The 14,426-nt window shown below is 44.7% G+C and overlaps 1 protein-coding gene across 6 annotated transcripts in view; it reads right to left on the bottom strand.

Moving 5' to 3' along the window:
* LOC132398724 (anoctamin-4-like) overlaps positions 1-14,426 on the bottom strand; it is a 183,940-nt gene that overhangs the window by 122,025 nt on the left and 47,489 nt on the right. For all 6 annotated transcript variants that reach the window (XM_059978558.1, XM_059978561.1, XM_059978557.1 and 3 more), the window contains exons 2-4: positions 12,873-13,070; positions 5,311-5,447; positions 1,574-1,732 (exon numbers count right to left, since the gene is read on the bottom strand). In XM_059978558.1, the coding sequence (XP_059834541.1) occupies positions 1,574-1,732; positions 5,311-5,447; positions 12,873-13,068 (492 nt within the window). In that variant the 5' untranslated portion in view covers positions 13,069-13,070. The remainder of the gene's footprint in view (positions 1-1,573; positions 1,733-5,310; positions 5,448-12,872; positions 13,071-14,426) is intronic.

The following is a 14,426-nucleotide window of genomic DNA, read 5'->3' as shown; positions in this document are numbered from 1 at the left end:
AAAAGGCCGAGTTCACTCAACCTATTCTCATAAGGCATGCTCCTCAATCCAGGCAACATCCTTGTAAATCTCCTCTGCACCCTTTCTATGGCTTCCACATCCTTCCTGTAGGAGGCAACCAGAACTGAGCACAGTACCCCAAGTGGGGTCTGACCAGGGTCCTATATAGCTGCAACATTACCTCTCAGCTCCTAAATTCAATTCCACAATTAATGAAGGCCAATACACTGTATGTCTTATTAACCACAGAGTCAACCTGCTCAGCTGCTATGAGCGTCCTATGGACCCGGACCCCAAGATCCCTCTGATTCTCCACACTGCCAGAGTCTTACCATTAATACTATATTCTGCCATCATATTTGACCTACCAAAATGAACCACCTGACACTTATCTAGGTGAATTCCAACTGCCACTTCTCAGCCCAGTTTTGCATCCTATCAATGTCCCGCTGTAACCTCTGACAGCCCTCCACACTATCCACAACACCTCCAACCTTTGTGTCATCAGCAAATTTACTAACCCATCCCTCCACTTCCTCATCCAGGTCATTTATAAAAATCACAAAGAGTAAGGGTCCCAGAACAGATCCCTGAGGCACTCCACTGGTGACCGCCCTCCATGCAGAATATGACCCGTCTACAACTAATTTACTTTGACTTTGAGTAAATCTGGATACTCATTTCTTCTAAATACAGAGTAAATGGAGAGTTTGTAACAGTGTGGTGGAACAGAATCTTGTAGAGTTAATAGAGAGTTTGTAACAGTGTAGCGGAACAGAATCTTGTAGAGTTAATGGAGAGTTTGTAACAGTGTGGAGGAACAGAATCTTGTGGAGTTAATAGAGAGTTTGTAACAGTGTGGAGGAACAGAATCTTGTAGAGTTAATGGAGAGTTTGTAACAGTGTGGAGGAACAGAATCTTGTGGAGTTAATGGAGAGTTTGTAACAGTGTGGAGGAACAGAATCTTGTAGAGTTAATAGAGAGTTTGTAACAGTGTGGAGGAACAGAATCTTGTGGAGTTAATGGAGAGTTTGTAACAGTGTGGAGGAACAGAATCTTGTGGAGTTAATGGAGAGTTTGTAACAGTGTGGAGGAACAGAATCTTGTAGAGTTAATAGAGAGTTTGTAACAGTGTGGAGGAACAGAATCTTGTAGAGTTAATGGAGAGTTTATAACAGCAGACCACCCTGAGGACCCCACATAGTCACGGGGAGAATATACAAACTCCTTACAGACAGCCACAGGAATTGAACCCCCTCCCACCCCACATCTTGCAGCTCGCACTAAGAATATTGCAATAACAGCTACCCTGCTGTGTCTTGGAAAAATGGGAAGCATCACTTCACAATGAAGTTTCACTGACTGATGAACAGCCACACAATGGTGTTGATAATTTAACATCATTGCTAATATCAGTGGACAAAAGCTCTAAAGGCATGTCCTTCTACTCTGAGGCTGTGCTCTCTGGTTCCAAGTTCTCTCACTTTTGGAAACATTCACTTTATCCAAGCCTGGCAGTACCTGGGCTGGTTTCAGAACACTGGCAAGAAGAGATGGTGTCTGCCAGCCTACCTCCTTCTCAATGTGCAGCCCTTCAGCCCGGAGGTTCCTCTCGAACATCTCCCGCTTTCCAGCTTGTGCGCTGGACTTTCTGTAGACCAGGATGTAATCGATGCGACACTTGCCATCACTGAAGAACAGGCCATTCCCTTTATTCTGGGTCGCCGCATCCTGCAGACAAACAAAAACGTGTGCACAGAGAACTCTAGCACATCAAAGACACCTAACCCATCGGGACTATGCCCATATGCATGACAGTGGATAGAGGCACATCTCACAACTCCTGTGACCCAGGTTCGATCCCAACTTCCAGCACAATGTGTGTGTGTGCGTGTGTGTGCGTGTCTGTCTGTCTCTGTGGTACGTGTGTGTGTGTGCACGAGGTAGGTGTGTGTGTAGTATGCATGGTGTATGTGTGAGAGTGTATGTAGATGTGTGTGTGTGTGGGGTGTGTGTCTGAGTGTGTGTGCGTGTGAGGGAATATGCATGTGTGTGTGTGTGTGATAATGCAAAGGCAAATGCAATGTTTACATTCATTTCAAGAGGACTAGAATATAAAAGCAAGGATGTAATGTTGAGACTTTATAAAGCATTGGTGAGGCCTCACTTGGAGTATTCTGAGTAGGTTTAGTCCTCTTATCGTAGAAAGGATGTGCTGAAACTGGAGAGGGTTCAAAAGAGTCTCCTGAAAATGATTCCAGGATTGAATGGCTTGTCATATGAAGAGCATTTGATGGCTCTGGGCCTGTATTCACTGGAATTCAGAAGATTGAGGAATGACCTCATTGAAACCTATTTAATCATGAAAACCTTGATAGATTGGATGTGGAGAGGATGTTTCCTATGGTGGAAGAGTTTAACCAGAGGCCAACATCAGAACAGAGAGGGGTTCTTTTAGAACAGAGTTGAAGAGGAACTTTCTTGGCCAGAGAGTAGCGAATCTGTGGAATTCTTTGCCACAGACATCTCTGGAGGCCAAGTCTTTCTGTATACAGTATTTAAGGTAGAAGTTGAGAGATTCTTGGTTGGTCAGGGCTTGAGGGGATGCCGAAGAAGGCTGAGAGGAAAATTGGATCAGCCATGATGAAATGGCAGAGCAGACTCGAAAGGCCAAATGGCCTAATTCTATTCCCATGTATATGCTAAAGTTGTACAAGGCATTGGTAAGGCCAAATTTGGAATATTGTGTGCAGTTCTGGTCACCGAATTATAGGAAAGATATCAATAAATTAGAGAGAGTGCAGAGACGATTTACTAGGATGTTATCTGGGTTTCAGCAATTAAGTTACAGAGAAAGGTTGAACAAGTTAGGTCTCTATTCATTGGAGCGTAGAAGGTTGAGGGGGGATTTGATCGAGGTATTTAAAATTTTGAGAGGGATAGATAGAGTTGACGTGAACAGGCTGTCTCCATTGAGAGTAGGGGAGATTCAAACTAGAGGACATGATTTGAGAGTTAGGGGGCAGAAGTTTAAGGGAAACACGAGGGGGTATTTCTTTACTCAAAGAGTGATAGCTGTGTGGAATGAGCTTCCTGTAGAAGTAGTAGAGGCCAGTTCAGTTGTGTCATTTAAGGTAAAATTGGATAGGTATATGGACAGGAAAGGAGTGGAGGGTTATGGGCTGAGTGCGGGTAGGTGGGACTAGGTGAGATTAAGGGTTCGGCACGGACTAGGAGGGCCAAGATGGCCTGTTTCCGTGCTGTGATTGTTATATGGCTATATATACGGTTATATCATGGTCTTATGGGGTAGAAGTGAGTGAAGTTGCTATTGCTAGGGAGAAGATGATAGGAATGTAATGCTAGCATTCATTTGAAAGGACTGAATACAAGAGGATGAATACAAGTCAAGTTGTGATGTGAAGGCTTCAGAGGATATGGGTCAGACAGTACTTGGAGTATTGTGAGTGGTTTGATGTCCCTTAACTAAGAAAATACATTGTGACATTGGAAAGGATCCAGAGAAAGTTCACGAGAATAAACCTGGAATGAAAGAGTTAATGTACGAGGAGTGTTTGATGGCTCTAGGCCTGTACTCGCTGAAGTACAGAAGAAGAATGAGGTGGGGATCTCATTGAAACCTATTGAATATTGAAAGGCCTTAATTGAGTGGATGTGGTGAGGATGTTTCCTATAGAGTTTAGATCCAGAAGCCACAGCCTCAGAATAGAGAGAAGTCTGTTTAGAACAGAGATAAGGAGGAACTTCTTCAGCCTTAGGGTGGTGAATCTGTGGAATTCATTGCCATGGATGCCTGTGGATGCCAAATTATTGGATATATTTAATGTGGAGGTTGTAAGTTTATGATTAGTACAGACTTCAAAAGATTATATGGAAGGCAGGAGAATAGGGTTGAGATAACCTAGAAATTTACAGCACAGTACAGGCCCTTCAGCCCACAATGTTGTGCCGACCATGTAACCTACTCTAGAAACTGCCTGGAATTTCCCTAGCGCATAACCTTCTATTTTTCTAAGCTCCATGTACCTATCGAAGAGGCTCTTAAAGACCCTATTATATCCGCTTCCACCACTGCTAACGGCAGTGCATTCCACACACCCACCACTCTCTGAGGGAAAACATACTCCTGACATCCCCTCAGCATCTATTTCTAAAAAGTATAGAGAAAATTTACAAAGGATATTGCTCAGTCTGCAGGACCTGAGTTATAAGTAAAGATTGAATAGGCTTGGACTTTATTCCTTGAAATGTAGAAGATTGAGAGGAGATTTGATAGAGGTATACAAAATTATGAGGGGTATAGATAACGTAGATACAAGCAGGCTTCTTCGACTGAGGTTGGGTGGGACTACAACCAGAGGTCATGGGTTAAGGGTGAAAGGTGATAAGTTTAAGAAGAACATGATAAGTAACTTCTTCACAGAGGGCTGAGAGAGTGTGGAATGAGCTGCCATGTGAGCTCGATTTCAAGCTTTAAGAGAAGTTTGAATAGGTACATCAATAGCAGGGGTATGGAAGCTATGGTTTCCATGCAAGATGATGGGAGTAGGCAACTTAGATGGTTCATCATGGACTAGATGGCCTGTTTCTGTGCTGTACTCTTCTATGACTCTATAAAATGGACAGTTTACATTTTCTGGTCAAGACCGTTCATTGCGAATTAAAAAGGAAGATAATTGGTAAAAAAAGATATGGGTGGGGAAATGAGGTGCAGCAATACCTGGCAGATTATAGCTAGATCAACACTCTTCCCCTCCGCTCGATCTACATATCACCAGCCAGATCTTGCTCCATCTCTTCATCCCCACCTTTTCATTCCATCTCTCCTCTATCTTCCCAGTCTGAATGAAGAGTCTTAAAAAAATGTACTATTACTAAGTTATTTCGTCATTGTAAATTGTCCTGTGATTAGGCTAGGGTTAATAGGTTGATTGCTGAGTGGTGCAGTTAATTGGCACTATGACTCCAAATGTTAAGATAAATTAATTAATTAAAGTCTCAGATTCAAAACTTGTGTTAACACTCATCAGCAAGGGTCATCCTCAGCTTCCCAATGAGCCCATATTGATGGTGTCAAATCATTATTTTATACAGCCTCAATACACAGAGATGAAGTAAAGAGGCAAACAAGTGAAAATCGGCAGATGCTGGAATTCCTAGTAACGCACACAGAAGTACAGTCCAGTCTCAGCCCGAAACGTCGACTGTACTTTTTTCCATAGATGCTGCCTGGCCTGCAGAGTTCCTCCAGCATTTTGTGCGCGTTGCCTGAAGTAAAGAGATCTCACCTCAATGCCCATTTCTAGTCTGCTGGCATCGCCGGAGGCACTGGTATAACTGCCAGGATGGAGCAAGGAGTCATCGTCTTTTGAAGGGCTGTCTCTCCCTTCAGATTCGCCAAGGTAAATGTTAATATCCCTCACCACTGAAACAAAGGGGAAAGAGAGTGAGGTTCCAGAGGTAGCAGACAGAGCAAACAGAATAAGAATACTCCAGGCTTTGAGCAGAGATAATCCTTGTCAAACCAGTCTTAAGTAAACTGGTGAATTTATTATTGTCACATGTGCCAATGTTCAGAGAAAACTATCCGGTCCCTTAGAATACCTTCCAATAACTTTCCCACGACTGATGCTGGGTTCACTGGCCTAGTTTCCCAGTTTGATTTTAGAGCCTGTCTAAAACAGCAGGACATACTGGCTCTCCTCCAATCCTCTGGTACCTCACCTGTCACCAAAGATCATTTAAATATCTCTGCTGGTGTCAGAGGGTAGAGAAGAGTTTACTAAGAGGCTACCAGAATTAGATGGTATGAGCTACAAGGAGAAATTGGACAAACCTGGGTTTTGTTTTCGCTGGAGTGGGGGAGTCAGAGAGGAAATGTGACAGAGGTGTAAAAAATTATGAAAGGTATAGATAGGGTAGGCAGATGGAATATTTCTCCCAGGGTAGAAATCACATGTTCTAGAGGGTATGCATTTGTGGGGAGAGGGGTAAAGTTTAAAAAGAGAAATTTGTTACAGTCTTTGGTGACATACCAAATCTCTTCAAGCTCCGAATGAAATATAGCCACTTTTCTGTAATCCAATTAATATGTCAGGCCTGAGCTAGATCCTCAGAGATGTTGGCACCCAGCAAATTGACAATTCTATATTTCAAAGATGCTAAAGTGATGATCGTGGTAACCATACAAGCTGCAATGGTAGATTGATTAAAATCTGAACAACAAATGAACAGCTGACAATGTCATAGATTTGTACCCTGACATGACAGGACAGGACCTTGGACAGAGCTGCAGTGTGCTTACTCCCATAAGTGGCCATTAGGGAGAGGTGCTAATAAACAGCACTGTCCCAAGGAGAAACTCAAGGAATATGGCCAAATAATTAACGCAGAAACACTCAGGTAATAAATGCCAGCACAGGATAGTAATGAATTATCTTTGGATCCAATCATCACAGTTCAAGTTCAAGTAATTGTCATTCAACTATACATGAATACCCAAAGGAAATAATCTTCCTCTGGAGCAAAGATTAGATTAGATTCAACTTTATTGTCATTATGCCGAGTACAGATACAAAGCCAAATGAAATGCAGTTAGCCTCTTACCAGAAATGCAAAGAATAGTGTTATTTACAAAATAACTGCGAACAAAAAGTGCTACAGCACACAAATATAAAAGTACTGAGACAGTACAATATGGGTGCAATACTGCTTAGCGCTGTGATGTGAGGTTCAGCAGGGTCACAGCCTCAGGGAAGAAGCTCTTCCTGTGCCTGCTGGTGAGGGAGCGGAGGCTCCTGTAGCGCCTACCGGATGGGAGAGTAAAAAGTCCATGGTTAGGGTGAGATGCATCCCTGATGATGCTTTTCGCCCTGCCCAGGCAGTGTTTATGGTAGATGTTCTCAATGGTGGGCAATTGGGTGCTGATAATCCGCTGGACAGTTTTCACCACCCGCTGGAATGCTTTGCGGTCCGATACGGGACAATTGCCATACCACACTGAGATTCAGTTGGTGAGTATGCTCTCAATGGTACGGCGGTAAAAGTCCGTCAGTATCCTGGGACAGAGGTGAGCTTTCTTGATGCTCCGCAGGAAATAAAGGCGCTGTTGCTCATTTTTGATCAGGATGGAGGAGTTCAGGGACCAGTGGAGATCCTCAGAAATATGGACACCAAGGAATTTGAAGCTTGATACATGCTCCACTACAGCTCCGTTGATGTAGATGGGGACTTGAGCGTGGCTCCCAGCCTGCCTGAAGTCCACAATGATCTCCTTGGTTTTCTGGATGTTAATGGCCAGGTTGTTGTCGGCTCACCACGTAGCCAGGTGGTGCAAAACGTGGTACCAACTGTCACACACGACACAAGGCACATACAGCACATATATAGCAGTGAACAGAGAATCACAAAATAGAGTTGACTCCAAATTCATAATTTACAATCATTTTGTTTGTTTAACAAATGTGATGCTTTATAAGGAATTGGTCAGACTAAACAGGTAGTAAGTTTGCTGATGACACAAAGGTTGGGGGTGTTGTGGGTAGTGTGGAGGGCTGTCAGAGGTTACAGCAGGACATCGATAAGATGCTAAACTGGGCTGAGAAGTGGCAGATGGAGTTCAACCCAGATAAGAGTGAGGTGGTTCATTTTGGTAGGTCAAATATGATGGCAGAATATAGAATTAATGGTAAGACTCTTGGCAGTGTGGAGGATCAGAGGGATCTTGGGGTCCAAGTCCATAGGATGCTCGAAGCAGCTGTGCAGGTTGACTCTGTGGTTAATAAGACATACAGTGTATTGGCCTTCATTAATTGTGGAATTGAATTTAGGAACTGAGAGGTAAATTTGCAGCTATATAGGACCCTGGTCAGACCCCACTTGGAGTGCTGTGCTCAGTTCTGGTCGCCTCACTACAGGAAGGATGGGGAAGCCATAGAAAGGGTGCAGAGGAGATTTACAAGGATGTTGCCTGGATTGAGGAGCATGCCTTATGAGAATAGGTTGAGTGAACTCGGCCTTTTCTCCTTGGAGTGACGGAGGATGAGAGGTTACCTGACAGAGGTGTATAAGATGATGAGAGGCATTGATCATGTGGATAGTCAGAGGCTTTTTCCCAGGGCTGAAATGGTCACAAGAGGACACAGGTTTATGGTGCTGGGGAGTAGGTACAGAGATGTCAGGGTAAGTTTTTTACTCATAGAGTGGTGAGTGCGTGGAATGGGCTGCTGGCAATGGTGGTGAAGGCAGATATGATAGGGTCTTTTAAGAGACTTTTGGATAGGTACATAGAGCTTAGAAAAATAGAGGGCTATGGGTAAGCTTAGTAATTTCTAAGGTAGGAACATGTCCGGCATAACTTTGTGGGCCAAAGGGCCTGTATTGTGCTGTAGGTTTTCTATGTTTACATTTGGAGCAGTTTGGAGCCCCTTATCTAAGATGGGATGTGCTGATACTGGAGTGGTGTTCCACAGGGGTTGTCTAAGATGGGATGTGCTGATATTGGAGTGGTGTTCCACAGGGGTTGTCTAAGATGGGATGTGCTGATACTGGAGTGGTGTTCCACAGGGGTTATCTAAGATGGGATGTGCTGATACTGGAGTGGTGTTCCACAGGGGTTGTCTAAGATGGGATGTGCTGATACTGGAGTGGTGTTCCACAGGGGTTGTTTAAGATGGGATGTGCTGATATTGGAGTGGTGTTCCACAGGGGTTGTCTAAGATGGGATGTGCTGATACTGGAGTGGTGTTCCACAGGGGTTATCTAAGATGGGATGTGCTGATACTGGAGTGGTGTTCCACAGGGGTTGTCTAAGATGGGATGTGCTGATACTGGAGTGGTGTTCCACAGGGGTTGTTTAAGATGGGATGTGCTGATACTGGAGTGGTGTTCCACAGGGGTTGTCTAAGATGGGATGTGCTGATACTGGAGTGGTGTTCCACAGGGGTTGTTTAAGATGGGATGTGCTGATACTGGAGTGGTGTTCCACAGGGGTTGTCTAAGATGGGATGTGCTGATACTGGAGTGGTGTTCCACAGGGGTTGTCTAAGATGGGATGTTCCACAGGGGTTGTCTAAGATGGGATGTGCTGATACTGGAGTGGTGTTCCACAGGGGTTGTTTAAGATGGGATGTGCTGATACTGGAGTGGTGTTCCACAGGGGTTGTCTAAGATGGGATGTGCTGATACTGGAGTGGTGTTCCACAGGGGTTGTCTAAGATGGGATGTGCTGATACTGGAGTGGTGTTCCACAGGGGTTGTCTAAGATGGGATGTGCTGATACTGGAGTGGTGTTCCACAGGGGTTGTCTAAGATGGGATGTGCTGATACTGGAGTGGTGTTCCACAGGGGTTGTCTAAGATGGGATGTGCGGATATTGGAGTGGTGTTCCACAGGGGTTGTCTAAGATGGGATGTGCTGATACTGGAGTGGTGTTCCACATGGGTTGTCTAAGATGGGATGTGCTGATACTGGAGTGGTGTTCCACAGGGGTTGTCTAAGATGGGATGTGCTGATACTGGAGTGGTGTTCCACAGGGGTTGGTATGAGGCTATGAACAAAGTCATGTAATTGATGACTTTGTGGCCAGTTGTGTGGACAATACAAAGATGGATGGAGACAGTGTTGAGGAAGCAGAGAATCAGCAGGAGAACCTGGACTGATTGAGAGAATGGGCAAAGCAAAGCCAGATAGAATACAGTGTCAGAAAGTATACAGTTATGCACGTTGGTAGAAGGTATAAAGCATAAACTATTTTCTAAATGGGGAGAACATTCAGAAATCAGACTTGAAAAGGGTCTTGGGAGTACTTGTGCAGGATTCCATAAAGGTTAGCTTGCCGGTTAAGTTGGTAGTAAGGAAGGCAAATGCATGCTAGCATTAATTTCACGAGCACTAGAATATTCGAATAAGGATGTCATGCTGAGGCTTTATAAGACAGTGGTCAGACCACTCTTAGAATAATGTGAGCAGTTTTGGGTCTCACATCTAAGGAATGATGTGCTGATATTGGAAAGAGACCAGAGGAGGGTGACAAAAGTGATCCCACAAATGAAAGGGTTAACATACGAGGAGTATTTGGTGGCTCTGGACCTGTATCGCTGGAGTTTAGAAGAATGAAGTGTGTGTGTGGGGGGGGGGGGGGGGGGACTCAATGAAACTTACCAATTACTGAAAAGCCTAGATAGAATGGATGTAGAAAGAATGTTTCCTACAGTGGGAGAGTCTAGGATCAAAGGGCATAGATAGAGTGGATGTAGACTGGATGTTTCTTACAGTGGGGGAGTCTAGGATCAGAAGGAACAGATAAAGTGGATGTGGAGACAATGTTTCCTATAATGGGAGAGTCAAGGATCAGAGGGCACAGCCTCAGAATAGAGGGACATCCCACACACATAGTCTGCAGGGCACTTCCAGCTACATTTCATGGAGAAAGTGTACAGGTAGACATTTGGAAAATCTTGATGCAGGATCTCAACACAAAATGTTTCCATCCCATTTCCTGCACAGATGCTCATTGACACGTTGTATCACACCCTCAGTTTGTTGCTCCAGAACCCAGCATCTACACTCTTTTTTGTCTCTGTTTTGAACGTCCTGCCTAGGTGTTTGTAAAGGAAGAATGGGCCAAATGGCCTCTCAAAGACTGTGATGTTAATGAAGCCTCAAGGTCAGGGTGGGGGATAGTGGGGATAAGATCCCTCTACCTATTAAATGAACCAATGCCATGCGTCTCAAATAGTTTCTGAAAAACAAGTCCAACTCCTGGCCTTCATGTGTGACTTAGCCCAGTGACAGGAGAAGGGGTAAAGGTGAGTTACTGGCGCCTGAAAACCAGTCACTTTGGGCAGATGCAGCTCGTCAGCTGTGGTTGGCAGCTCATTCTAGAAAGAAAGCTGATCTTCGGATGCAGTAGCTGGGCCAACCAAAGGTGTTGTTAAATGTGTTTTTTTTACAATCAGAAGATAAGGCTGGACTCCAAAAGCTTTGGGTACTGCAGGTCCACCGTAGGAGTGAGCTGCTTGTGAGTAATGGTTCTTTTCTACCCATCGTATGCTCTCAGTGCCATTCATTTCTTTGGAGACACGGATAACATGCCAGGTGATCTTAGTGTAGTTTTTTTAAACTTATGGATAAATCAGCTTGTGGACTTGTGATGAGGAGGTGTACAGGAGTGAGGTAGATCGCCTGGTTGAGTGGCATCATAGCAACCTTGCACTCAATGTCAGCAACACCCAGGAACAGATGGTGGATTTCAGGAAGGGGAAGTCAGAAGAACACCTATCAGTCCTCATTGAGGTCCCTGTGGTGGAAAGGGTGAGCAGTTTCACATTCCTGGGCATCAACATCTCCGAGGATCTCTCCTGGGCCCAACACGTTGATGCAATGACAAAGAATTTTCTACTTCCAGAGGAGAATGAGGAGATTTGGTATGTCACCAAAGGTTCTAGTATATTTCTACAGTTGTATCATGAAGAACATCAGATTCAGTTTATTGTCATTTAGAAACCACAAATGCAATGCAGTTAAAGAATGAGACAATGTTCCTCCAGAATGATATCACAACACTACACCAGAAAATCCACATAACGTTTGGCAATCCCCAATCCAGAGTCCGGACAGGCTGCTGCGTATTAATATCGCGCTACCGTCTTAGCACGTTCCCCGGAAAGGAGCTCCAAATCCACCAGACAAACAAGACCAAAAACTAAAGCTACAAGACCTGCACAAAACCACATAGTTACAACATATAGTTACAACAGTGCAAACAATAGCATGATTGATTTAAAAAAATTAGACTATGGGCACAGTAAAAATAGTCCAAAGATGCTAAAAGACTATAAGTTCAAAAGAAACCACCACACAGTTTCCACAAGTCCTCAGGGTCCCGACAGACTCGCCATCCCACGCCGGTGGCAGAAGGGAATACCCCCGCTATAGACTTCCACGGCACTGCCCGACTCAGCCTCGCAGACGCAGCACACACTGAAAGCAAACATGCTGACTGGTTGCATCATTATCCGGTATGGAGACATCAATGCACAGGATTGGAAAATGCTTCAGAGGATTGTAAACCAGCAAAGACATCTTCAACAGGTGATGCCACAAAAAGGCTGCATCCATCATTAAGGACACTCACCACCAGGAATATGCTCTCTTCTCATTACAACCATCAGGGAAGTGATACAGAAGCCTGAAGACACACACTCAACATTTCAGGAACAGCTTCTTCCCTTCCACTCTCAGATTTCTGAACAGACCATGTACACAACAGGCAGTAGAGTAACCTAGAGTTTGACACAACGCTTTACAGTACCTGCAATCCGGGTTCAATTCCTGCTGCTGCTTATAAGGCATTTGTACGTTCTCCCTGACCACGTGGGATTCTTCTGGGTGATCCAGTCCAAAGGTGTACCGGTTAGTAAGCTAATTGGCCATTGTAAATTGTCCTGTGATGAGGCCTAGGGTTAAATCAAGGCATTGCCGGACAGTGCCACTCAGAAAGGCCTATTCCACCTTGTATCTCAATAAATAAATAAAATACCCGCCTATTTGCTCTACTTATTTACTTTTATACTCTTAGTTTAATAACAATAGCATGTTTATACATTGTGCTGTACTGCCACTGCAAAGCAAAATTATGTCAGTGATATTAAGCCCGATTGGGATTCAACCCCCCCCACCGCCTCCACAGTCGTGCCCACTCTCCACTTCCCCTGCTCCGAGGTGGAGAACCCCAGCTTCTCCAGTCTAACCCTGGAGCCGAGCTCCCGGACCCTCATGGGGTCACAGAAACAGATCGTGTGTAGGACAGTCGGTGCCTATGACCCCACAGAGCTCTTGGGGCACCAACCTGGGTAGTAGGGTTTCCCATTGGCTGCAGACTCAATGGATCCCATAGAGGAGCCATCCATGGTCACGGACTTGGAGGCGGGAGGCAGCGTCGAGTTCCTGGCCCTGGATAAGGGAGGGGATTTCCGAAAGTTGGGCACAATTCTTCGATGATAAACCTGAACACAGTTTTCTGCCCCATGAATGGGTACACTCATACCTGGAAGAAAGCACAAAAGTTAATTTGGTGAGGTACGATGGGATGTTGAGATGGTGAGCTGTAGCATCAAAAAACATATTTATCAGGAACAAGGGATGGAATCATCCTGGGCCTATGGTGAGGCAGGAGAGATACGGTGGGAACTAAAGCAATCTCCGCACACGCACACGCACACGCACACCTTCTTGCTGTCTCAGAAAAGCAGCCATTCCTCTGGACCTTCTCCAATGCCAGCATTTCCTTTCTTAGACAGGAGGCCCAAAAACTGCTCACAGTACTCCCAACTCAGTCTGACCAATGCCTTATAAAGCCTTACAATTACGTTGTTCCTAGTATATTCAGAGGATGCAGAGGCGATTTACCAATTTGTGTTAGGATTGGAGATCATGTCTTACAGTTGAATAAACCAGGGTTTTTCTCTTTGGAATGATGGAGGATGAAAAGTGACCCTTTAGAGGTGTACAAAATGCTAAGAGGCATAGATCAAATTGACAGGCATGGACTTTTCCCCCCAGGGCAGAAATGGCTAATACAAGGGGGCATAATTTTAAGGTGATTGGAGGAATGTATGAGGGATAAGAACATAAGAATATAAAAACAGAAGCAGAAGTAGACCATCTGGCCCATCAAGCCTGCTCCGCCATTCAATAAGATCATGGCTGATCTGACCGTGGACTCATCTCCTCCTACCTGCCTTTTCCTCATAACCCTTAATTCCCCTACTATGCAAAAATCTATCCAACCTTGTCCCAGAGATTCACCACTCTCTGGGAAAAGCAGCTCCTCCTCACCTCTGTCCTAAACCTACTCCCCTGAATTTTGTGGCTATGTCCCCTAGTTCTAGTCTCACCTACCAGTGGAAACAACTTTCCTGCCTCTATCTTATCTATCCCTTTCATAATTTTATATGTTTCTATAAGATCTCCTCTCATTCTTCTGAATTCCAGTGAGTACAGTCCCAGGCAACTCAATCTCTCCTCATAGTCTAACCCCTCATCTCTGGAATCAACCTGGTGAACCTCCTCTGCATTGCCTCCACAGCCAGAATATCCTTCCTCAAGTAAGGAGACCAGAACTGCACACAGTACTCCAGGTGCAGCCTCACCAGTACCCTGTACAGTTGTAGCATGACCTCCCTGCTCTTAAATTCAGTCCCTTGAGCAATGAAAGCCAACATTCCATTTGCCTTCTTGACAGCCGGCTGCACCTGCAAACCAACCTTTTGTGATTCATGCACAAGCACTCCCCAGTCCCTCTGCAGAGCAGCATGCTGCATTTTTTACCATTTAAATAATAATCTGTTCTTTCAATTTTTCCTTCCAAACCTCACATTTACCAACATTGTACTCCATTTGC

The sequence above is a fragment of the Hypanus sabinus genome, chromosome 8, assembly GCF_030144855.1.
Source record: "Hypanus sabinus isolate sHypSab1 chromosome 8, sHypSab1.hap1, whole genome shotgun sequence".
Taxonomy (NCBI): Eukaryota; Metazoa; Chordata; class Chondrichthyes; order Myliobatiformes; family Dasyatidae; genus Hypanus; species Hypanus sabinus.
Note: the sequence above shows the minus strand (reverse complement) of the source record. Positions and strands in the feature narration are given on the sequence as shown.